This window comes from Copadichromis virginalis, linkage group LG11, assembly GCF_057382275.1.
Source record: "Copadichromis virginalis isolate Kocher_CV1m ecotype Utaka linkage group LG11, C_Virginalis_male_GT1.1, whole genome shotgun sequence".
Lineage (NCBI taxonomy): Eukaryota > Metazoa > Chordata > Actinopteri > Cichliformes > Cichlidae > Copadichromis > Copadichromis virginalis.
Window position 1 is genome coordinate 13,255,055 of NC_140628.1, and position 23,541 is coordinate 13,278,595.

Consider the following 23,541-nt stretch of genomic DNA (forward strand, 5'->3'; position numbering starts at 1 on the left):
TAGTGTTTTTCCTTATAAAAACCGTTTCTTCCCGCAGTAAATATAAACAACGATAGTATTCAGGAAGAAAACCTGCATATATTATACTGAACATAAAGTTGTTTGCAAAACTTGTGCATAATTTTTACAAATGTACAACTTCTATTCGCATTTCAAGTTATGAAAACAATTCCTTAAACATGTTTGTGGCTTTTACAGTAAAAATGACAAGTATTTTCTACTCGGATTTTGAATTTTTTTTGTCTGAATTTAGATCTATTGTGCAAATATAGTATAAATGAAAAATTAACTCAAATTTCAGATATTTGAGGTTGTGCCAAAAAAAAAAAAAGAAGAAGATTTTTTTAAAGGTGAAATATAGAGGTAAAATCAAAAGTAGTCAAAAACGGCCAATTATACTCTGGACCCCAGAGGGTTACTAAATACATTTACATGTCTTGGTGACTGCAGCTGGAACCTTGGCAAAAAGTGTATGTGTGTGTGTGGAATGCTAGCTACCAGCATTCATAATATAATAGTTACAATAGCAACAGTAACCAGGGGGGTGGGGCTTAAATGACAGAACAAAGACAGGCTACCATGATGTCACATGCCAGGCCACCATGATGTCACATGCCAGGCCATAAAAATCTATAAATAGGGGTGCCTCGACACACAGTTGTAGAATTCCCTTGCAGGTGATTTTAAGCTAGCGATTGAATTGTGTTTTCAGATGAAAGCGCTTATAACCTTCTCCCAAAGTAGAGTGAGTACTCTTCCTCCACCCAAACCTAAAATGTATATTTCTAAATACAGGGAAGCAATTGTATTAGAAAATAAATATAAAAATGAACACAGGACCATGGTGCCAAGAACAGTTAAGGCCCCATCTCATCGCGAAATGTGCCCACAGAGGCCAGAAGGCGAAAAACCTGAACACACATTCAGGAAAAAAACAGAACACACAGGCATGAAGAAAGTCATGGCTCAACCTGCTTGTGTGGATACACGCAAAAGGGACAAGCAGCTCCTTGAGAAATCTGGACTTGTCCCCTTTTATTTACAGAAAAACGATTACGGAATCGTTCCAGGCTACCTGCGTAGAAGAAAGGCAGAGAAAGAAAAGGCTAAGCAGGACAATGATGCCTGGTTAACAAAACAACAGGAAACAGTTAAACCACTGGCCGAACAGGAGAAACAAAACATTCTCCAGGGCCTAAAGAGGAGGTTTAATGAGCTAAACTTTGAATATCAATCCCTCCCTTTTACTATCTCCCCTTCACAGCACAAAAAATACAATTACAAAATGTTTCTCGAAGAGGCAATGAGTCAAGTTGAAAAAGACATTGCCCTTTTTGAGGAACATAAATACATTTACGTAGGCAGGGAAGATGCATCTGACGAACAACAGTTACAGCGGACTCCACTGCCACCCATTAGACCGAAAAAGACAAAGTTGACACCCGCTCCTCAAGTCACACAACCAACGAAAAAGGAAACTTTCTCGACCGACAACCTACCACCTTTTCGTAGGATGTGTGTTCCACCTATATCCAGAAGTGGAAAGCAACCTATTCCCATGACTGAGAACCTTCACAGACAACCTATTCCCACCCAACTAGTTATAATTCCACGACCTAGTCCTGTCCCTCTGCCACCTATTTGTAAAAAAGCTGAATCTACACCCCGACCACCTGTAAGACCTCCAATGAAACGAGGTGTAACACCCATCCTTCCACCCATTTCCACCAAAAAGCTGTAGTGCTGTACCGTTAGAGTAGTTTTTTAACTACCTAACCCCCAACCGGTCTTGACAGAAGCCGCACCATCTGAGCCTGGTTCTGTCGAAGGTTTCTTCTTTTTAAGACAAAGGAGTTTTTCCTTCCCACCGTCGCCCAGTGCTTGCTCAGATGGGATCATTTGATTGTTGGGTTTTCTTAAACATAAATTGGCCTATTGAAAAAATGTAGTGTTTCTTACTACATTTTATTTTCAATAGACCAATTTATGTTCAAAAAAAAAAAAAATTACAGCAGAAAAGAAAGCATGGGAGACATCTGATGCATTTCATTGCTTTTTAAAAAATAATTTATAATTTATCTGGAACAAATAAAAGAAAGTAAAAATAATCTTTTGTGGATTCTTTTTCTTCAATAAGTAGTAGAATAGGCAGTTCTTTATACATAAAGCATAGTGTTTTGTTAAAAAATAAAGTGGCACAGCGGCACTGTGGTAAAGGCCTGTGTTTTTTACCATCAGCGTGACAGCACCGTGCCGCCTTTGCAGTTTTAAGGCCCAGGGAAACAAGCCTGCCAGCGCTCTGTAGCGGCTGTGACCGCTGCCGATAAGGAAAGGCTGCTCTTCATAGAGGACTCAAGCTCGGGGAAACGTTTTCTGGTCGACTCTGGCTCCCAGAAGAGCCTCTGGAACTCTTGTGTCGTCTTTACAATGGTATATTATTTAATCTCAAAAAAAAATTTAAAAATTAAAAAAAATTGGAGATTTCCCGCATCACATAACATGTGCAGGTACACTGGTACAGCACATGTGAGCGAAATTCTTATGTGTGTGCAACAGAGGTGTGCAAAATACAATAACATAAGAACAAGCAAAATATACGAATGGGTAAATCTGAGAATTATAAGAATAAATATATGTACAAATATAAGAGTGTATGTTAGGGCTGTTCGATATAACGATATATATCAAATGACGATATAACAATGTCTATCGTTTCCTATTACGCTATCGTTTGTTTCGTGATGTCGTAAAATAAACTGTTTACAGCAGTATTTTTCATCGTTTTGACGGTCACCTTAGTGGCTATATTAATTTCTTAAAGTTCTCTCTTTCTCTTATATTTAATATAACCACACTATGGGCGGGCAAGTGCCTGTTTTTACGTGTTTTCGTTAGCAACAATGACGGTAAAACCATCGCGTGGTTCCGCTGTACGCTTGTTTGTTTTCCACGTAAACCTTTCACAATAAAGCTCAAGATCCTGTTGAGACTTTTCAAAACAAACTGAATCACATGAGAGAGTATGCAGAGTTTACAGATGAGAAGCAAACAAAGAGCCGTCAGACTCAAACTATATGTATACACCTGCCCGCCTTCGTAAACAACTAAATGCTATGTTGCCCTATCATTTTTTGATTGGTCCACATGGTATATTTTTTCACCAATAGGAAAGGCTGGGGGAGTTGGGAGGGGGACTGAGTGCTTTCTAGTGTTTTTCCTTATAAAAACCGTTTCTTCCCGCAGTAAATATAAACAACGATAGTATTCAGGAAGAAAACCTGCATATATTATACTGAACATAAAGTTGTTTGCAAAACTTGTGCATAATTTTTACAAATGTACAACTTCTATTCGCATTTCAAGTTATGAAAACAATTCCTTAAACATGTTTGTGGCTTTTACAGTAAAAATGACAAGTATTTTCTACTCGGATTTTGAATTTTTTTTGTCTGAATTTAGATCTATTGTGCAAATATAGTATAAATGAAAAATTAACTCAAATTTCAGATATTTGAGGTTGTGCCAAAAAAAAAAAAGAAGAAGATTTTTTTAAAGGTGAAATATAGAGGTAAAATCAAAAGTAGTCAAAAACGGCCAATTATACTCTGGACCCCAGAGGGTTACTAAATACATTTACATGTCTTGGTGACTGCAGCTGGAACCTTGGCAAAAAGTGTATGTGTGTGTGTGGAATGCTAGCTACCAGCATTCATAATATAATAGTTACAATAGCAACAGTAACCAGGGGGGTGGGGCTTAAATGACAGAACAAAGACAGGCTACCATGATGTCACATGCCAGGCCACCATGATGTCACATGCCAGGCCATAAAAATCTATAAATAGGGGTGCCTCGACACACAGTTGTAGAATTCCCTTGCAGGTGATTTTAAGCTAGCGATTGAATTGTGTTTTCAGATGAAAGCGCTTATAACCTTCTCCCAAAGTAGAGTGAGTACTCTTCCTCCACCCAAACCTAAAATGTATATTTCTAAATACAGGGAAGCAATTGTATTAGAAAATAAATATAAAAATGAACACAGGACCATGGTGCCAAGAACAGTTAAGGCCCCATCTCATCGCGAAATGTGCCCACAGAGGCCAGAAGGCGAAAAACCTGAACACACATTCAGGAAAAAAACAGAACACACAGGCATGAAGAAAGTCATGGCTCAACCTGCTTGTGTGGATACACGCAAAAGGGACAAGCAGCTCCTTGAGAAATCTGGACTTGTCCCCTTTTATTTACAGAAAAACGATTACGGAATCGCTCCAGGCTACCTGCGTAGAAGAAAGGCAGAGAAAGAAAAGGCTAAGCAGGACAATGATGCCTGGTTAACAAAACAACAGGAAACAGTTAAACCACTGGCCGAACAGGAGAAACAAAACATTCTCCAGGGCCTAAAGAGGAGGTTTAATGAGCTAAACTTTGAATATCAATCCCTCCCTTTTACTATCTCCCCTTCACAGCACAAAAAATACAATTACAAAATGTTTCTCGAAGAGGCAATGAGTCAAGTTGAAAAAGACATTGCCCTTTTTGAGGAACATAAATACATTTACGTAGGCAGGGAAGATGCATCTGACGAACAACAGTTACAGCGGACTCCACTGCCACCCATTAGACCGAAAAAGACAAAGTTGACACCCGCTCCTCAAGTCACACAACCAACGAAAAAGGAAACTTTCTCGACCGACAACCTACCACCTTTTCGTAGGATGTGTGTTCCACCTATATCCAGAAGTGGAAAGCAACCTATTCCCATGACTGAGAACCTTCACAGACAACCTATTCCCACCCAACTAGTTATAATTCCACGACCTAGTCCTGTCCCTCTGCCACCTATTTGTAAAAAAGCTGAATCTACACCCCGACCACCTGTAAGACCTCCAATGAAACGAGGTGTAACACCCATCCTTCCACCCATTTCCACCAAAAAGCTGTAGTGCTGTACCGTTAGAGTAGTTTTTTAACTACCTAACCCCCAACCGGTCTTGACAGAAGCCGCACCATCTGAGCCTGGTTCTGTCGAAGGTTTCTTCTTTTTAAGACAAAGGAGTTTTTCCTTCCCACCGTCGCCCAGTGCTTGCTCAGATGGGATCATTTGATTGTTGGGTTTTCTTAAACATAAATTGGCCTATTGAAAAAATGTAGTGTTTCTTACTACATTTTATTTTCAATAGACCAATTTATGTTCAAAAAAAAAAAAAATTACAGCAGAAAAGAAAGCATGGGAGACATCTGATGCATTTCATTGCTTTTTAAAAAATAATTTATAATTTATCTGGAACAAATAAAAGAAAGTAAAAATAATCTTTTGTGGATTCTTTTTCTTCAATAAGTAGTAGAATAGGCAGTTCTTTATACATAAAGCATAGTGTTTTGTTAAAAAATAAAGTGGCACAGCGGCACTGTGTTAAAGGCCTGTGTTTTTACCATCAGCGTGACAGCGTTGTGTTGTTTTTAAGTACTGTATAATACTTAAATATGATCAGTTAGACAAAACCAGCTGATGACAAATGTTTTGTCTTGCTTTGTTTTATATTTGGGACAGTTCTTAACCCAGTTTACAGCATGATTTAGCAGATATACATTTGCCCTTCTAAACAGAGAATTTTTCAATTTCACAGGTTTCACCTCAATTCTTTTATCTGCTGAACTAGAACACTTCAAAATGTGTGACAGTACCAGTAGATAACCACATTTCTGCAAGTTTGTTTTTTGCTTGTTCAGCAACTTCAGCAAGTGGTTATTGATGTATCATACTTTCTTCAGTCGTGATGGATTCTGTTTTCAGACAGGGTAAAACATCAGGATGGTGGCTAATACGGAAAGAAAAATGGATGGTGACAGAAAAACAGAGATAGCTTATACTAGACAGAATGGCCTGCATCCCTTGCTGTGTTCTTTTAATTCTTCAGCAAGGCATTTGATGATGACTATGGGTTCTGGACTTCATGTAAATAATTTTCATCCAAATACTAAAAACAATCCTTATGCAACTTTGTCCAATTCATAACTGGGTACTAAAAGGGCTTCAATTCATGAACAGATGATGCAAGACTTCTGTTTAACATCTTTAATAAAAGCTACGAGTGGAAACTTTCATTTAACATCAAGTCTTGGCAGCATACAGAAGTAAAATATGTAAAAAAAAATTGAAATTGCCCAACATTTACAGATTTAATGTGCTATATGTGCATGCCGTTGAATGCATATGTATAGGTTTGTGCATGAGTTTTCTAAGGCTGTGTTGTCATTCTCAGTTTAAGAAGCAGCACAAATACAATGGGCCTGCTGAGCCTGACAGCCATAAGCATCCATCATAATGAAACTACCTTTAATGAAACAAGCTCAGGAACTGCCCCTAGACACACACACACCTACAAGTTAAGCACACTAATAACTCATATATATAATCTGTGAAATCTCACATAGAGTGCATTTTGGATGTAACAAGAGCACATCACAAGAAAGCAACAACAAATAAATAAATAAATAAATGACACCCCGCTAAACAATAAATATATCACCAGTGTTGGGACTAACGCGTTATTAAGTAACGCGTTACAGTAACTACGTTATTATTGTGGTAACGAGCACGGTAACTAGTTATTATGCCAAAACCAGGAACGCGTTACTCGTTACTGGGATTTAGATAGGCTCGTTATTCGTTACTTCGTGTGGTGGCTATCGCGGAGCTTCCACAGATTCAATAACATTAGCAAGTGGTGGAAGCCAGCAGGTGGATGAGAGAAAGGGAGGCAAGAGGAGAGACCCGAAGCGGCCGCCGGTCCCAGTGTCAGGTGAACTGAACTTCAGGTAAGAAGTTATAACCTGCAGTCCATCTGGGTCAGATATGAACCAAGTTTAGGTGGAGTTTATTTTCGTTATGCTGACTTTTTTGTACTGCGTGCTAGCTAACATGACGGAGTTTCTATACAGCTGGGTGGGTGCTATGTTACTGATGTTGAACTTTATTTTGTTCATAAGGTTAATTATTAGAGTTGCCAACCGTCCCGTAAAAAACAGAATCGTCTGGTATTCAGAGAAAATATTACGCGTTTCTTATTGAGGTGAAAAGGAACAGTTTGTCCCGGACTTCAGCTACAATGAAAAAGGCACAAAGCTGGAGTTATTCTGTGTTTACGCTGCACAGCTGCCTCTTCTTCTCTCATCCTCTCACCCTCCCTCTCCTGTTTCTACTTCAATCATGAAACTGATCAATGATCAGCTGATCGGCTTTTCTCTCTTGTTTATTTATCGCCCACTTTGCGGCAGAAAGAGGAAACCAACGGATGTCGCGGTAAACAACAGCAGCACTTTTAAGCTTGATCAGCTGTTGTTAGAATTTATTTAATATTAATTTCTAGTATCAGCTGATGTTGGCTGGAGCCACAGCTGTAAAGCTGCTGGTCATGATGTCGGTTTGGATATGTGGTGAGTGGGAAACATGAAGATGAAACCAGGAGATGTCCTTACTGAATCATCAGAGCTGTGATGGAGAAACAGGTTTACCTTTTAGTTAACATGAATGAGTTGAAGGGAAGTTATGAACTGTTTCTGAGAGACAAATAACACCAGGATCCTTTTCTAAGCAGCTGACAGCTGGTAACTGTGCAGGGGCGGGTCTAGCAAAGTGTTGCCAGGGGTCCATGTAGGGAATTAAAAGGGAAAGGGGGGCACAAGGAAATACTTTCTTATTCTCATTTAAAATGTCTCACTTTTAAAAAAATAATTATCTGAGTCTTACAACAAACAATGGATAGATTGATACATATATACCATCAGAACAGTGTACATCACTGTCACAACAGTATTTATTTTCATTCAAAGGCTTTATGATTTTTCCTATAATGGTGGGCCGGTCTCTAGTCAAAATGCCCAGGACGATTTTTTTGTCCCAGTCCAGCCCTGTATGCAGCTCATCTGCAGTCTGGTGTTACCTACATCTTCCTATTCAGAAGGCAGAATTTCCGAGTTCTGAGTACAATCGAAAGCACCACGACTGCAGTTTTTGTGTTGGATGTAAAAAGCAGGCTAGGATAGAATCAGGCGTGGGATTTCTCTCGTGGAAATGTGCACATTATTTTTTCCTTTCTATTGGTAGGTGGCACAGTGCACTTGTGGTAAGTAAGCAAGCTAGAAGAAGAATCTTGCTGGGTATCCAGTTACGGAAGCAACACATTAACAAGAGAATTCTGAGTAAAACCAAAGTTACTTTCCCTAGTAACTAGTTACTCTGAAAGTAACGAGTAACTTGAAGTAACTGAGTTACTTTTGATAGAAGTAACTAGTAATGTAACTAAGTTACTCATTTAAAGTAACTTACCCAACACTGTATATCACAGAACTTAACTTTGAGTGAGAAAAAAAGAGAAATAGTCTGGAAACAGATGAATTTTCAGTCACTGACACAGTGGGAGTTCTGGCAGACACGTTGCACTAAGAAATGTCTTATTTTTAGAGACTGACCTGAATGTATGTTAGATACTGGTCAACACTGGAGCACTTTGGGATGCTGTAGCCCTTGTAGAAGCTAAATGCAGGTCCAAACATTTCCTCACTGAACCACACCTTGGCAAAGGTGTTGAGGAGGCGCTTGTCATAGTCGTCGGTCACACGACCACCGTATTGAATCTCTCCAATCATGTATCGAACTGTGTTCCAGGACACACCCTAAGGAGATGATAAAACAGTGATAAAGGATGACAAAAAAATTGTTCATGAATGTGCAATATAATTTGTGAGCAGACTGAATACATACACAGTCAGAAAGCTCTAAAACTCCCAGCAGATGGCTGTTGTTGATAAGTATTTACAATATCCTTTCTTTAAATCTCAACCCTTTTAACATTTTTTTATGGTCAAGAGTCCTAATCACACAGAATAATAAGCATTACTCTACCTACCTTCTTAATATCCATGTCATCAAGATGGTTTTGAACAAACTGGACAGTGGCATTAAAATCAGCCTGGTTGAACTCATAGGGAATATTCCATCCCAGGGGGCCATATTTCCTTCTCTCCTGAACTGTGCTGTGAAGAAAGGCTACTGCATACAGCATCGGCCTCCACTGCGCCATGTTACTGACATCCAAAAGGTCCTGGTTTATACCTGGTCAGGGACATGCAGGTCAAAAAGATGTACTGCATGCCCAAAAGGAGGCTAAGTGTAACATCTACAGAAATGTATTGAAATAATCCATAACTGAATAAAGTCAGTTACTTCTAAAACCAAGCATTGCACAAACATGCACACACAGATTTCCTTTTTAGCGAACAGTTAGGATTTGTTGCGTAAATGTGGGAGAAAAGATAGTGAACTGAATATGTCAGTCAAAATAATACCTTCTTTCTGATATAATACCAAACTGCAATTACTAATCGAAATCAGAATTCCCTAGCAGATCATTACATGGAGAAACCTTTGGAATGCAAGCGCGCGGATCCACACAGGTATGCACACGGGTGTTCACTGCTCGTAGACCCAAATTACACCTTTCTTGGCTGCTACTTCGACGCACATCTGTCCTGCGTGCTGCACAACAACATTGAATATTTAGTATTTACTGCTGTTTACACTTAGCTAGATTAATGCGATGGTGTTGTGTTTAGTATGTTGCTTTGTTTTTTTTTTCTGCTTGTTTTCTATAAAAATAAAAAATAAAAAAAAATTCAAGCTGTAGATACGATCTCAATTCCCCTCCAGGAACCATGTCATCTGAGCCAGGAAAAGACAGCTGGTTTCTACATTTTAAAGATTCTTTTCTTTCTTCACCCTTGTTTTGGACCAAAACACAGACTAGATAACTCAGACTTGTTTAAAATTTTACTAACCTTGGGTAACATGGGTAAAAAACAAAATCCGGAATACAATAAATATAGCATCAAACAGGTGTTTCTCCCACATTTCCATCTTTTTATTCACTTACTTATTCCTATCATGGATATCACGAAGTAGAGGTGTTTTGTATATCTGCATCTCCAAATGTACACATCAATATTGGAATATATTTCATTCTCTTAGGTCCTCTTTCTTTATCACATAGATAAATTGGATCTATTAAACTGGCTAGTATTTCTGGACTTCTTTAATGTGAGCTTAAGTGAGCCAAACCTACCGCCATATGTCCTCTTAAGCCCTGCCTTGAGGCCCTGTGGTGGTTCATTGGTGAACTTGATGGACATCTGGAGAAGTGTGATGGGAAAGTGTCTGTGGACCTCAGTGGTCATCCAAAGGCGGAAGCTGTTGTTGACAAAGTCTGTCTCTGTCACAGTGTCCATGAGCTCATCCATGAAGTCCAAACCCAGGTGGCAATTCTGGAGTAAGGCCCAGCCACCCTGGGGACAAACACAGTAGTATGCCTATCATCCATGACGAAGACTATAAATGAGGAGTTCAAGAAAACCCTAAATAATTTCTATAAATTCCAAACCACATTTTTAGAGACAGAACATCTGTATTGCTAAAACAGCAGTAATATCTCACCACTCACATTAGCCATAGTTTGCTGCAGAAGCTTGCGTGCGTGGACCTCTTGTCCTTGACCCATGGATACATAACGGGTCTCGATTTTCAGCTTCTTCCCGAGTGCTATAATGGAGTCAGTTGGATCTGAGCCCATTGAAAGGAAGCAGATGAGAGGTGTTCGTGGGTCCGACTCCTCCCACATCTTCTCTAAATCAAGAATCACCCCTTCAGTGTATTTCTCCCCTACTGCGTCCATTATGTATTTACGGGCCTAAAGGAAAGAATATGATGCAAAGCAGATGTAATTTTTTAAATGCTTTGTAATGCAAAGAGTTGAGCAAAGTAGTCCAATAGTATATATTGGAATAAATTTACTTTCTAGAAAGCTGAGAACTGAGATAATTCTTCAAAGCATTTTCTTTACTGGCTAACTCTTTTTACCCTTAAGGCTAGGGCAACTGTGGACTGGACTGTGAGTTTAACTAAATAAATTGGACTCCAGGCTTGTCTTCAGTGGGCCAGAAAGTTATCCATCAGTAAAACTGAATATCTTTTAGCCACTGTAAATATTCAGGCACAGCAGGCTGGAGGGTGAAAGCTGTATAACAACAAGTTACACAAGCTGCTTCTTATCTCAAGAAGAGCTTTGACCAAGCAGCTTTCAGTGAAGATTAAGAGATTATACATTCTTGTTTTGTGGTCCGTGTCTCATTTATGTAGCTGTATTTTTAAGTCAGGAGGTATCGCTTCCCAAGCTTTAAGCCATTAACTCTCAGATTAGCAACTTTAAGCCTTTTCTCTTTCTTTAGTGGTAATTATTAATTTTAATTGCAGTCTACAGTATACTATTGAAAATGCACTATGATAGAAATGAGAAAAGTAGATTTACATTGCCTGTTCTACTTGTTGTGTTGTATATTATAAAGTAGGCAAAAGCATGACCAAAAAACAGACCAGACAACCAATGTTTGGCTTTCTAATTAAAGAAAATGGATTGGGTGACCCTTAGCCATCCTATGCTGCTATAGGCTGGTTAGACTCTTCTGATGCTTTTAAAGTTTACACTGCGATATTCATACTGTTAATATTTCCCTTCTCACTCCTGTAGTTTATGTTTTGTCCTTGGTCTCTCTATGTTCTCCTTTTCTCTCTCCTCTTTACCCCTCACCAGTCGCAGTAGATGGCCTCCCTTTCTGAACCTAAACCAGCTTCTGCCAAGGACCCGATCATTAATTCTGGAGCACCGTCACCAAAGGCTTGTTCACAGGGGAACTTATAACAGTTATTACAATATTAATGTTCCAAGGAACTTTTTGTTTTGAATTGGCATTATATAAAGAAAACTGAATTTAATCATTGTATCTGTCCTCTATAGCCATGCATAAACATGTCTCTCCTTACCTGTGCGATGGTCCTGTCAGGACACCAGCAGCGTATGAGGAGCAGCCGTCTAAAACAGTCAAGAGACTGGTCATAGGAGTTTGGGACTACTTCCTCCTCTGGGGCCTCCTTGTCAAACCAAGCCTTCCACTGTTTCTCGTTACGACTTATCTGTAAGAAGACTTATCTGTGACAAAAAGCTCTGACGTGGGAAACAAATATAAAACAGGGCAAAACTTTAACTGCATTACAGCACATCAAAATCTGCAGAAAAGATAAAAGAATACTGTGAACACTTCAAACATATTTAGACACAAAGTGATCTTCAAAGTGGCCAACAAAAGAAAGCTAATAAGTAACAACAAAAAAAAGACAAAAGAAGGATGAAATGTACCCTGTTTGACTATGTGCACTCCCTCGCTCTCTCTCTGTGTCTCGTCTCCCTTAACTGTTTCCGTGTCCCCCTCGTTGTCTCCTCCCGTTATCTCCCTGGTCCGTCTCATCTCCCTGAATTTTCTTTCCTCCCAGCTCCCGTGTCAAGTTGTGTGACTTGGTCTCTGTCTTAGTGATTCCTGGTTTACTTTGATAGTCTTCTGTCTGGTGTGCATCATGTTCAGTTTTGTGTCCCCGTGTCTCGTTAGTTAGATCACGTTCGGCTGGGTCCCCTCCAGTAGTTTGTTCCCTCGTTTGCCCTGGTGTGTATTTATGTCTGCGTCTCCCTCTGTCCTGTGTCGTGATCTCCCTCATTTCCCCGCTGTGTGCTCTGCCTGCCTGTGTAGTTCATGTGTATTCCCAGTTTAATAAGTTTTGTATTCCTGGCGTCCAGCAATAAAGCTGTTCTGAGTGTGAGTCTGCATTTCTGTCCTATCCTGCCTGCTTCACACAGCAATTCATGACAATATAGCTGAGGTCTCATGCATGGAAGAAGTCTTATTTATGGCACTTCATTTTATAACGAGCACAGACAGACACAACATGTAATGCGTGACCTAACTAGATGATTATGCAATAACAGGAGGCCATGAATTGACACTGCTGTAAACACCATGTGCTTCCAAGATGCGATCTGCATGTGTGATAGCACAAAATATGCCAACAGATTGTGCTAATATTGTTATGTTTATCACAACGAAGCACAAAGGAAACTAGACTAGCAGAAGTGGCATGGCAATGGCACGGCAATAACCTTTTAACTGTATAACAGTGGATACAGCTCATCAATATAGCTTTAAACTCTCACATACTTTAGGATCAAATTTAGAAAAAAAAAATTGAGGATATACCCAAGACAGTTTAGCAGTCAGTCATAAGGTAACACATACATAGTGGAGGGACCAATTATTTGATCCCCTGCTGAATTTGTAAGTTGCCAATTTGTAAGTTTCACTTCCAATGAAATGAAAAACAGTCTCTATTTTTAATGGTTGTTTCATTTCAATTTAGAAAGACAGAACATCAACCAAAAATCCAGAAGAAACACATTACATAAAAGTTACAAATTGATTCACCTATCATTGTGAGAAATAAGTATTTGATCCCCAAGCAAAACATGACTTAGTTCTTAGATGCCCTTTTTGGCAGCCCAAATTACTGTCTACAGTTCAATCCACAAGATCATTTCTGAAGCAGTAGTAATTGTACTGTGCCCCGTTCTAATGCCAGACTGAAATTCACTTAACACATTAACAAGTAAAGACTGTTTTTGCTCCAAATTTATCGGAGATTCGATAATTTGAGACTGAGGGCAAGTGTTACTCTTCTAAAGGCTCACTTTTACATAACAGGTGAAATAGGCAGTTTTCCATTTTTTTTCTTGGAACAAAAACATAAAGGAAGCAAAAATTCAGTTTAATCCAATTCAATTTGATTTTAATTAAGGTTTATTTTTATTGCTAACTATAGGCTTTATAAAAAAGGAACGTTTTATTTATCTTAAAACAGAGGAAGTGGATAATTTTTTGAAATAAGATGGTTGCAATATGGTCTATAATTAGATGAGACACTTAGATCAAGCAAGGAATTTAAGAAGTAATTTAATGACAGAAACCTTAAAAGCCTGTGTTATGTATCCTGTTAATAGTGACAAATAAATTATAATTAAAATTGTAGTATCACCCTGGCTACAGTGATGAAAAGAAAGTGTGTACAAAGTCAAGACGTAGAAGAAGATAACTGAACATTTTCAAACATCATCACTAAATGCTTGACTAAACCTCAAAACTTCTGTTGAATAACTTAAACTTCTGAATAACATCGAAAGTCAGACCTGTCGTCACAATAATACTGCAAGAAAACTAGCCCATTCGCTTATACCATTGGTGTGTATCTTATGAAGAAATACACAAAGCCAACTTCAATGTCACTTTGCTAAAAGCAGAACAGTTAGAAAGTCCACCACCTCCTCCTTGTCTTTTTTTTTTTCACCACCTCTCTAATCCAGAGCGTTTCACTTTAATTTGCTACACAGCTACAACATCCAGGGGGACCTCAACCAGTCCAGCTTCAGTCCAGGGCTAATCCAATAACATCTAGCAAAAACGTTCCCCACCTGTGGGTGGATGTTGTTCTTGGAAAACTGCTTATTTAGGCCCAAATTATAAACTATCACCATTGCAAAAACTTCAGGCACCGACACATATGGTGGTCAAGTCAGAATCATAAATCACCTTAAACACGCATGTTTTTATCTTTTGTAACAACAGCAATGCCATGGATAACTGTGTGTAATCGAACAAAATTAGAAAAAATTAGGCAGGTTTCCTAATAAAGCTGTATTAACAACATCTTAACAACTAGTTTCTTTAAGAAATCAAGTCACTTCAAAGGGATAAAGCAAGCCCTGCTTCTAAATCTCAATAAAAATGTACCTTTAAAATATTGCTCATATTTAGGCATGTGTGTAATCTTGAAAAAGAGTATGCCCTTTAACGACTACTTACTGCAGTCAAAAAGCTACCTGCTGCTACTTAACACACACACACACACACACACACACACACACACACACACACACACACACACACACGCTCAGCCAAAAGTATTTGACTGGAAGTTTCTCCAACTAAGCTCATTTCACAGAGCACTGAGTTTTGACTCCACGGGGACCACAGTGCTGTCATTCATCCACAAGGGTGTGTGTATTTAAGTGTGAGTGACAGTCCATCATGATGAGTGTGTGTCTATGTACAAGAGGGAAATGAAGTGAGCCATGATGAGACTGATATTGACATGCTTACTAGAGCAAAGAAGAGCTGTGAAAAGTATTTAATAAGCACCTTGAGACAACTGCTGTGTATGTGAGTGTGTGAGTGTGCAGGTGTGTATGTGATAGATTAGAACTGCTATCTGAAGACTTAAAAGATAAAAGTCCAAGTGGGTAGATTTTCTGTAGGCTAAAGGACACTATCATACAGCTGTCAAGGCATGTCTAAATTGATCAAGTGTATGTTGTACCTGATCCAGTATATCAGCGAACTGCCAAAGTTTGCTGAGCTCTACAAGATTTAGCCAGGTCATGTCAAGGATCCATTTAGCTGGTTTCTGGGGGCAAGCCTTCAGATCCAAGGATGCACCTCCTGAATAATATGAACATGAACAATTACAGATATAGACACCTGCAAGTATAACTGGAGGATCCAATGCAAAAAATTCAATTTTAAACTCCCAAAATACATAACAAATGTAAAAATGTAAACCCAATCTTCAAAAACACAGAAAAAGTCATCAGAATTGTAATTTGTTGTTTATCAGGCCGGAGCTGACAGATGGTGAAGCTGCGTGCGTGCACCAGACTGTGGCTGTTCTGGTTCTGCCAGTTGCCATTGCTGGGTTTTATCCCCACAGTGAGGAGCACTCCATATCATATTCAGTGAACTGCTACAGTGTCAATATGTTCAAATTCTGCATAGTTTCTGTCATGAGGTTTAAAACCTGTCTACTCCTTGAAATAAACAATAAATATGGTTAAAGAAAAGAATAACAAACAGCAGAAACAGATGGCAATTTTAACAAACCTTCAGGCTGTTTTGATGTGAATGATAGCTTTACAGAAACCCTTGTATTTTCATTTTTATTTCAAAATGGTGTTTTAAAATAAATCTTAAGAAAAAGTAGGGAAAAACAGTTTTTGTCCAGATGAATATGTTTCAGAAAATCTGTCTGTTCATTCTAACAAGCCGTAAGAAATATCATAATCATGTTTACAACCATGTGATCGATCAAACAGGAAGTAGAGTGTTGTTAGCTAAATGATCTATTCGTTAGCTGTAGAATCTTTGGTTCTGGACAATTTGTGAGTCAGCACAGCACTGGCAGCCTTCATGCACTATGTGTCTCAGTATTCAGTGATCCCGCCCTGTAACTTTACATGGTCTAACACTTTGTAGTTTAGCTGATGGTGGAATATCTAGGAGTGAAGAAATTTCCCAAACTCACTTGTTGCAACGGTGGGATGTTGTTAAATTCTTAGTACTAAGAATCTTTGTCAATACAAGCCATGTTTTTTCATAGCTCAGAGCAGATGTGTTGAAACTCATAATTTTGGGTCTTAGCATTTTTATCTTTTATTTGTTTTCCTGCGTTACTGAATAGATTTCATTTGGCGTATTTTAGTAGATCATAGAAATATTGTTGCATTGTTTGATGTTATTTCATGTAACGAAAATTCTATTCTTTATATTTGTAATATGCAGTTAAATACCTAATAAATAAAGAATACTTATGCACATCTAAATGCCAGTAATCAACATGAGTTATGACCCCACTGAAACGTTCCAAATATTCAAACTAACCCATGGTTGCATGTGCTCACAAAAACAACAATTTACCCGTACAAACAAAACCTTCAGTGTTTGCATCTGCCTCTTACCTTTGATGAGTGTGAGGAACTCCTCGTGTTTGACCTTGTTGCTCTGCATGTCTATCTTCAGCGTCATCAGCAAAGTGAAAAGAAACTTGTGGTCCTCATACAGGCCCCGTGCTGCGTACTTATAAACTTCAAAGGTCATGAACTCTATGATGTTGGCGATCCGTTTACTTGTGATAGGGCTTTTAGAAGACCTTTTCAGGGAAATAAACAGGTCTTCTAAATAACATAGCAACTTGAAGATTCTGTTGCTATGTCATAAAATTATACTTGCCAGTAGTAAGAGTGAGAACTTCTCTAAAATCAAATATAAACTACTAGTAATGATTGCACAACTTCATGAAGTAATAACTTGCAGGTTTTTACATTAGAAAGGTATGGTGGTTTAAATGCACAATAGTTCCTTGATTTGAAGTTTGCAAAGACTTTCCAATATACATATAAACACACAACAAATTACTATGGGCAAACCAATTCATTAAGCAGGAAATGGTAAATATCAGCGTATCCTCACCTGGCCAGAGAAAGGTCAAAAAGTCCCAGGAACTGTCTAAGAGACGTCTGATACATGACATTCACCATACTCATCTCTGTAATCAGGAAGTACAGGATGCTGCCCCTGGTGGCCACTGGAATCACACAGGGAAACACAAAAGCACAAACTCCAACAAAACAAGTAATATCGTTCATGAGGACATTTTTAAACAGGTTTTTGAAAGAATGTTCTGTTAACTGTAGCCTCCATCCATCCATCCATTCGCGTCCGCTTATCCTGTTCAGGGTCGCGGGGGGCGCTGGAGCCTATCCCAGCTGTCATTGGGCGAAAGGCGGGGTACACCCTGGACAGGTCGCCAGTCTGTCGCAGGGCCAACACACAGAGACAGACAACCATTCGCACTCACATTCACTCGCACATTCACACCTATGGGCAATTTGGATTAACCAATTAACCTATCCCCACTAACTGTAGCCTGTATTTTTTAAATTAAAACCAATATGTCTCACATTTGTGTAACTGAAGGCTGACTGACACTTTGCAGGCTTACTTAGAAAAACACACAAAAAAAGAGGGAACTTTGTTTTTAAATCATTTTCACTTACCTGGCCGGTACTCCTCTCTGGCTGCGTTGATCTGGATCTCAGTCTCTGCGGCAATCTGTAACTTCTGAGTGACTTCTTCAGCCGTACACTTCGTGTTGCTAAGGACAAGAATCAGACTCTCATCATCAACCAAGGAACCCTAAAAAACACACAAACAATTTTTTTTTTTTTAAAACGATTATTTTTCACAATTTATATCTTATAAAGCAAAAGAGAAAAAGAAAAAGAAGGCTGCAAACTATTTCTAGTTTTAATTAAAAAACGAGAATGCACAAAACTTGGCCCCAACCTCACCCATGCAAATGAATAAAACATTTTCTCACTGGTGGCAATGTAGTTAACCATTTCTAAAAAGAACATTTCTGACACATTGCGGTTTCTTGCCTGTGTGCTCGTCAGTCGGTAGAGAAGACTGTCTTCTAGTTCCTTCATCTTTCTCTTGTTAGATGTCACATCTTCCAAGAGGTCTGTCCTCTCCTTCTCCAATTCCTGGTGTCATAAAAGCAAAGAAAACACAACCACATGAGCAGATATAGCTGCAGGATGGTGCTAGAGAAAGCCTGTCATTAAAATCAAAGGTCTTTGATTCTGCATTGCTCTGATGAGTTGATTCTGTCTGTGGCTTTAGACTCTTCTCCGGTGCCTGTCTATCATGGTGGCCTCTGGTAGTTGTCTATATTATTCTTACTAATATCTGCAGCCGCGTGAAGGTCAAGAAGCTGAGATTTTGGCAAAAAAAATTAATAAATACCTTATCTAAATGAATAGATGAGCAGAATCCTTATGAAGAATAAAAACGCCCCTAGAGGAGAGATAGCCTCAGGGTGATGATAAGACCTGTAAAGCTATGTTGTCGCCCTTTTCTCCGTAGTCCTAAGTAAGCCCCAGCAAATGACTCCAGCTTACCTCTTCTAAGTGTCCAAAAGTGTTATTTCTGCACTGGGGAAAGCAGGTCTTATCAAAATTTACACCACAGTCTTGCCTGCTGGGAGCATAAATTTGACCAGCATGCTAAATCCCTTTTAGAGTATGAGAGACAATAATTGTGATATTTTGTTTTGAGAGTGCGAGAGATTAAACTAAAACAAAATTTGTCTTGTTATCTAAGTCAAATTTAATGGTGGCTCATAAGTAGGCCGACTATCCACATCCCATTAAACTGACTGCCTTTAAGCGGGTATAAAAAAAACAGTCACCACTTCTAAGTGGCAGGTGTGTTTTAAATCAATTAGATTGCTATTTTGATTGTAGATTACAAGCATATTTTCCTAAGAACTGCTGTGTTGGACACTATCACAGCAGGTTGTTATCAATGATAAATGCTCTTTACATATAATGTAATATAATATAATATAATATGAATACACAAATATTTATGAAAATGCTTTTTTTTTTACATTTCCTATAATTTTACTTTTACTATGAGAATTATTATGGTCAAGACAGCAGGCTGGTTTGAAACCAGTGGGTCTGAGAGGACAGAATTAGTATTCATACCCTTTCTATTACTGCATATGAATGATTTCAATAGCTTACAAAGACAGATGTAAGTCATACTGGAGCTGAAAGCTGTGCGTAGAATTGAAGTTTGACTGAAAGTAAAAAGAAACGATTCAACAGTGATGTTGGGTTTGTGAAAACTGCACAAATTGTAAAGACAAGAAGCAGGGCTTACAGCTGAGGTAGTAGTTTTAGCTCTTATTTGATTAAATCCAAATTTAGTACACAGATACAGTAACAAGCCTCTTCCCATCTGGAATAAATCTTTCATTTCATGACCAGCTATCAGCAGAGGGAAAATTGCTTTTCTGTAACAGGACCAGCCTTTTCAGAGTGACAATCAATGAGTCCTGCATTTGGTGCATTTATAATTCACTAATCTATTCCCCAGTGAGACTGACGTCACTTGTCTGTGTCTTTGTGCGTATGCTTGGTACCGATACACGTGAGCACTATTTCTGGGTTACTTTTATTCCCCACTCACACTGTGTTTGACCAAAGCAGGGCGGTTGCAATTGTTTGTATTCAAATGGCATTCTGATGTCACAGTACAGAGAAAATGAGATTGGGAAAGATGTAGAGAGTCTGCATTTAAATGTTGTTCAAGATTTATTTCAGGTTCTACAAGGATGCACATAAGCAGTATTAATGCAGGGGTACAGTCTAATAGTACATTATGCTAACCTAATTTAAATATGTTCCTTAATTATGTATCGTCTGGCTTTAGTGGCTACCATTTTGAGTACTTGTATACCTGCTTTTCAGTGAGGATGACTCTGCCCAGCAGCTGGTCCTCCAGTCCTCTCATGGTGACAGTGAAGTCAATGATGGAGGTGCGAGCACTTATTTCAGGAGTGTAAGCCGGGTTAGGCAGCTTGGTGGTCATATACAACCTGAAGCCCTTCATCACATCCACTTCTTTGTCACCAAGCTTCACCTGCAAGAGGGTGTATGTGTGTTATTGTTTAGAATATTAAGTCTTACAAATAACATAATAAAGAGCTCAGAGTTGGAATTACTGGTTGGAGTTCTGGTTTTCCATTGGAAATTAATGTGGGTGTATTTGGATGCTAAAAGTTCATATTTTTAGCATCCAAAAGTGCAGAATTAATTTAGAGTGTTCTCATTTGTGTTTTCAGGAAATTGGAATTGTTCAAATCTTTATTAGCAACACAGAAAAGACATTTGCGCACAATATAAATGTTTTTTCTCCAAAAGCGCAAACCATTTTTTCCATTAAAAACATATGAATGTCCTGTTGTACCCAGAGTCTACTTCCAAAGCTTAATTTGGGGTCGTCATTTAGGCTAATGAAACCAAAACCACTCAAACTGTGATCTGCAATTTTCCCAACTACAATTATCTTCAACATTACATAAAACTGAAGCTGCAATAGAGTCAAAATCGGTGCATTTCGCATCTCAGGAACAGGAAGCACTCTGCAAAAGTATGCTGCAATTTCAGCCTTCATCCTGTAAAATCATTTGATTTTTTTATTTTTGTTTTTTTACTAACATGCCCCCAAACACCCACAACTCACGCAACAGCATCAGGTAGCTCCAGTTTGTTTATTTCGCCCCCCAAAAAATAATATTCATTCAAATCAACCAACATCCCATCTGCACTGGCTCAATGCTCCACAGCCTGAACTCCTTTGCATTAGAATGTGAGCTAATACAGGATACCGAATGCACTTTGTGTACTGTATTTAATTTGATGTTACTTTAACAACTGATTGAGTTCGATTTATGTGGTGAATTTAACTTGTTTGGCATCAACAAAAATGATGGAAATAAAAAAGAAAAGGAAGTTTCATTATGCAACAGAAGTCTGTTAAAGTATCGACACTTGCCCTTGTTCTAAGTGGTGACATATTGAATGTTTGTTTCCCTGAGTATGTCTTAAAATTTTATATTTTATTGTATTTTTTGTTAATGTAGCTTTCAAAACTGTCTGAACACCCAAAGCAGAGTCAAGAGAACCAACTGTGCCTTTTTGACAAGATCTAATGATGCCGACCTTCTATAAAAAACAGCAAAATAAAGGAGGAAATAGTACAATGTACACTGCACAGTGTAAACCCTTTTCCCAGACTTACCAAGTACATTTTAATCTGTCTCAAAAGAATTAATATGATCTAGGAAATGTGGTCTGGCTGCCAATGATACTCATACTTAAAACTCTCTTCTAGTCGACACTACCTGTGCAGTGTCAGCGAGAGAGCTTGTTTTTCTCTGTCTGAGCTAATCAAGCTCTATCAGTCCAGGTGTGACAGCTGGCGTGCCAAGGAGAAGCTGGCAAAGTCTCATCATACTGACCACTAGTCTTTGAACATGCCTGCCAATTTCATACCCTTCTAACTAAAAGCAAAATCTAACACATGGATCTAAGTAGGATTATTTCGTTCTGTGTTGTTACCTTGTAAGTGGAGCCGGTTTTGATGAAGTTTTTCTCAAGTATGTTGTCAAGCGCAGGGTCCAACTCCTCCCCCACATCCTCAATCAAAAGGGGTCGACCAAGAGACAAACTGTCCTCTAGGTGGTTCTTGAAGTACTTGTGATTCAGTGAGGTGATCTGAGATCAGACAAGAAAACACATTTTAAAATGGTAATTGTCTGATTTCAATGTGCAGTTTGGATGACCACCACCACAGAGCCTGATATTGTCCTGAGGATATGAAATAAATGGGCTAAATGTGAGAAGATTTTACAAAACAGACAAAAATACTGATTTTACTGTACGATACAATAACCTTCCTATGTGACCACAGCAGCAATAATATTTGTCTCCAACAGGAGTAGGAGACACATGTGTGGTTTCCTCACTTTTCCTTCAAAGCTACAAAGGTCAGCCTCTATGTGCGGATTCTGACTGTTCAAGCTAACAAAGAATTGCTTTTCAAGTGAGCCATTTTTAGAAAAAAATAAATAAACTTTTTCTAATGATGTGACCTGAAGAAAGGGTTGAAACCTACCGCTGGAGGAAATGTGTCTCCAGGATGCTCATAATGGGATTTCAGAATGCATTCACTCGGCTTAGAGATTGCCCCTAACAGGGTCAGCGACTTTTGCTTAGCTTATTATGTCTGCAGAATTGGTGGTAGTTTTTTTGTGGGGGGTTTTGACATTGTGCTCTGTATACTGGATAGCAGGAAGGACCAAGGGCATTAAAGAATTTAGGACCACAGTTACTAACAAGCAATGATGATCCACAAGGCCAGTAACATTGTGGGGATGGAGCTGCACTCTCTAAATGTGGTGTCAGAGAGAAGGATGTTTTCCAAGATAAGGACAATGCTGGACAATACCTCCCACCCAGTCACAGGAGCACGTTCAGTGAGAGACTGAGATTACCCAAATGCACCACTGAATGACACAGGAAATAATTCCTGCCGGTGGCTCTCTCTCTGTAAAATTCATGAATCTAAACCACCAGTACACACTGCAGTAGTTGCACACACTTATGATCTGCACATCCTATACAGGAATATAAGGGCACTGCAATTTCAGCTTTGTCTATATTCAGTGTTGTCTAATATATTGGGATATTTATAATTGGAGCTATTTTCGTTTATTAGAGCTGTTTTGTTCTATTTTTAAATTAGTATTATTTCATTGGTACTTTAACTTGGTAGTAACTGTTCTTACTTGGAACTGTGAACACACAATTTCCTCTAGGATTCTGATTCTGATATTAGAGGCCACTAAAAATCAAAATGGGCACAGGACATTTGGACTGGTGAAGAAGACTAGGTATAATGCAAAAGGCTGCATGACGGATGGATGAATGTATGCATTCATTTAACTTTTATATGCTTCAGACATTGAAACGAAATTGTAGAAGATAGTTTTGCAAACCTGTAGCTCATTCTTGGCTTCTTTGTTCTTGATCCAGATTTTTCCCTGTGTCTGTGGGTCAATAAGGAGGGGGAAGCGGGCAGCTTTGGTTACAATAATGCCATTGTGAATGGACAGGTCATCATTTGGCAAACCCTGTAAGACACAACATGAATAAATGGTGAGGGTCAATCTTGATGCTTAACAGTATCTCCACCAATGATAAATGGTCCAGCAATCAATGTTTCCTGGGATCCTCGTTTAAAGATAAATAAAAGATATTAGCAGCTACCAGTGCTACCCATCAGCGTTTTAGTAGCACCTATGGTATCAGTTTAAAAATCCTAAATTGTCTGGTTTTCAAGTTATCTGATTTACAAACTGGG

General features: G+C 38.7%; 1 protein-coding gene across 1 annotated transcript in view; it reads right to left on the reverse strand.

Annotated features, from left to right (window-relative positions):
- dnah5 (dynein, axonemal, heavy chain 5) overlaps positions 1 to 23,541 on the reverse strand; it is a 124,636-nt gene that overhangs the window by 43,622 nt on the left and 57,473 nt on the right. The window contains exons 67-79 of the mRNA XM_085473199.1: positions 23,177 to 23,311; positions 21,738 to 21,893; positions 20,074 to 20,256; positions 18,204 to 18,308; positions 17,820 to 17,958; positions 17,233 to 17,347; positions 16,722 to 16,912; positions 15,308 to 15,429; positions 11,876 to 12,025; positions 10,500 to 10,745; positions 10,125 to 10,344; positions 8,913 to 9,118; positions 8,476 to 8,679 (exon numbers count right to left, since the gene is read on the reverse strand). Of these exons, the coding sequence (XP_085329325.1) occupies positions 8,476 to 8,679; positions 8,913 to 9,118; positions 10,125 to 10,344; positions 10,500 to 10,745; positions 11,876 to 12,025; positions 15,308 to 15,429; positions 16,722 to 16,912; positions 17,233 to 17,347; positions 17,820 to 17,958; positions 18,204 to 18,308; positions 20,074 to 20,256; positions 21,738 to 21,893; positions 23,177 to 23,311 (2,172 nt within the window). The remainder of the gene's footprint in view (positions 1 to 8,475; positions 8,680 to 8,912; positions 9,119 to 10,124; positions 10,345 to 10,499; positions 10,746 to 11,875; positions 12,026 to 15,307; positions 15,430 to 16,721; positions 16,913 to 17,232; positions 17,348 to 17,819; positions 17,959 to 18,203; positions 18,309 to 20,073; positions 20,257 to 21,737; positions 21,894 to 23,176; positions 23,312 to 23,541) is intronic.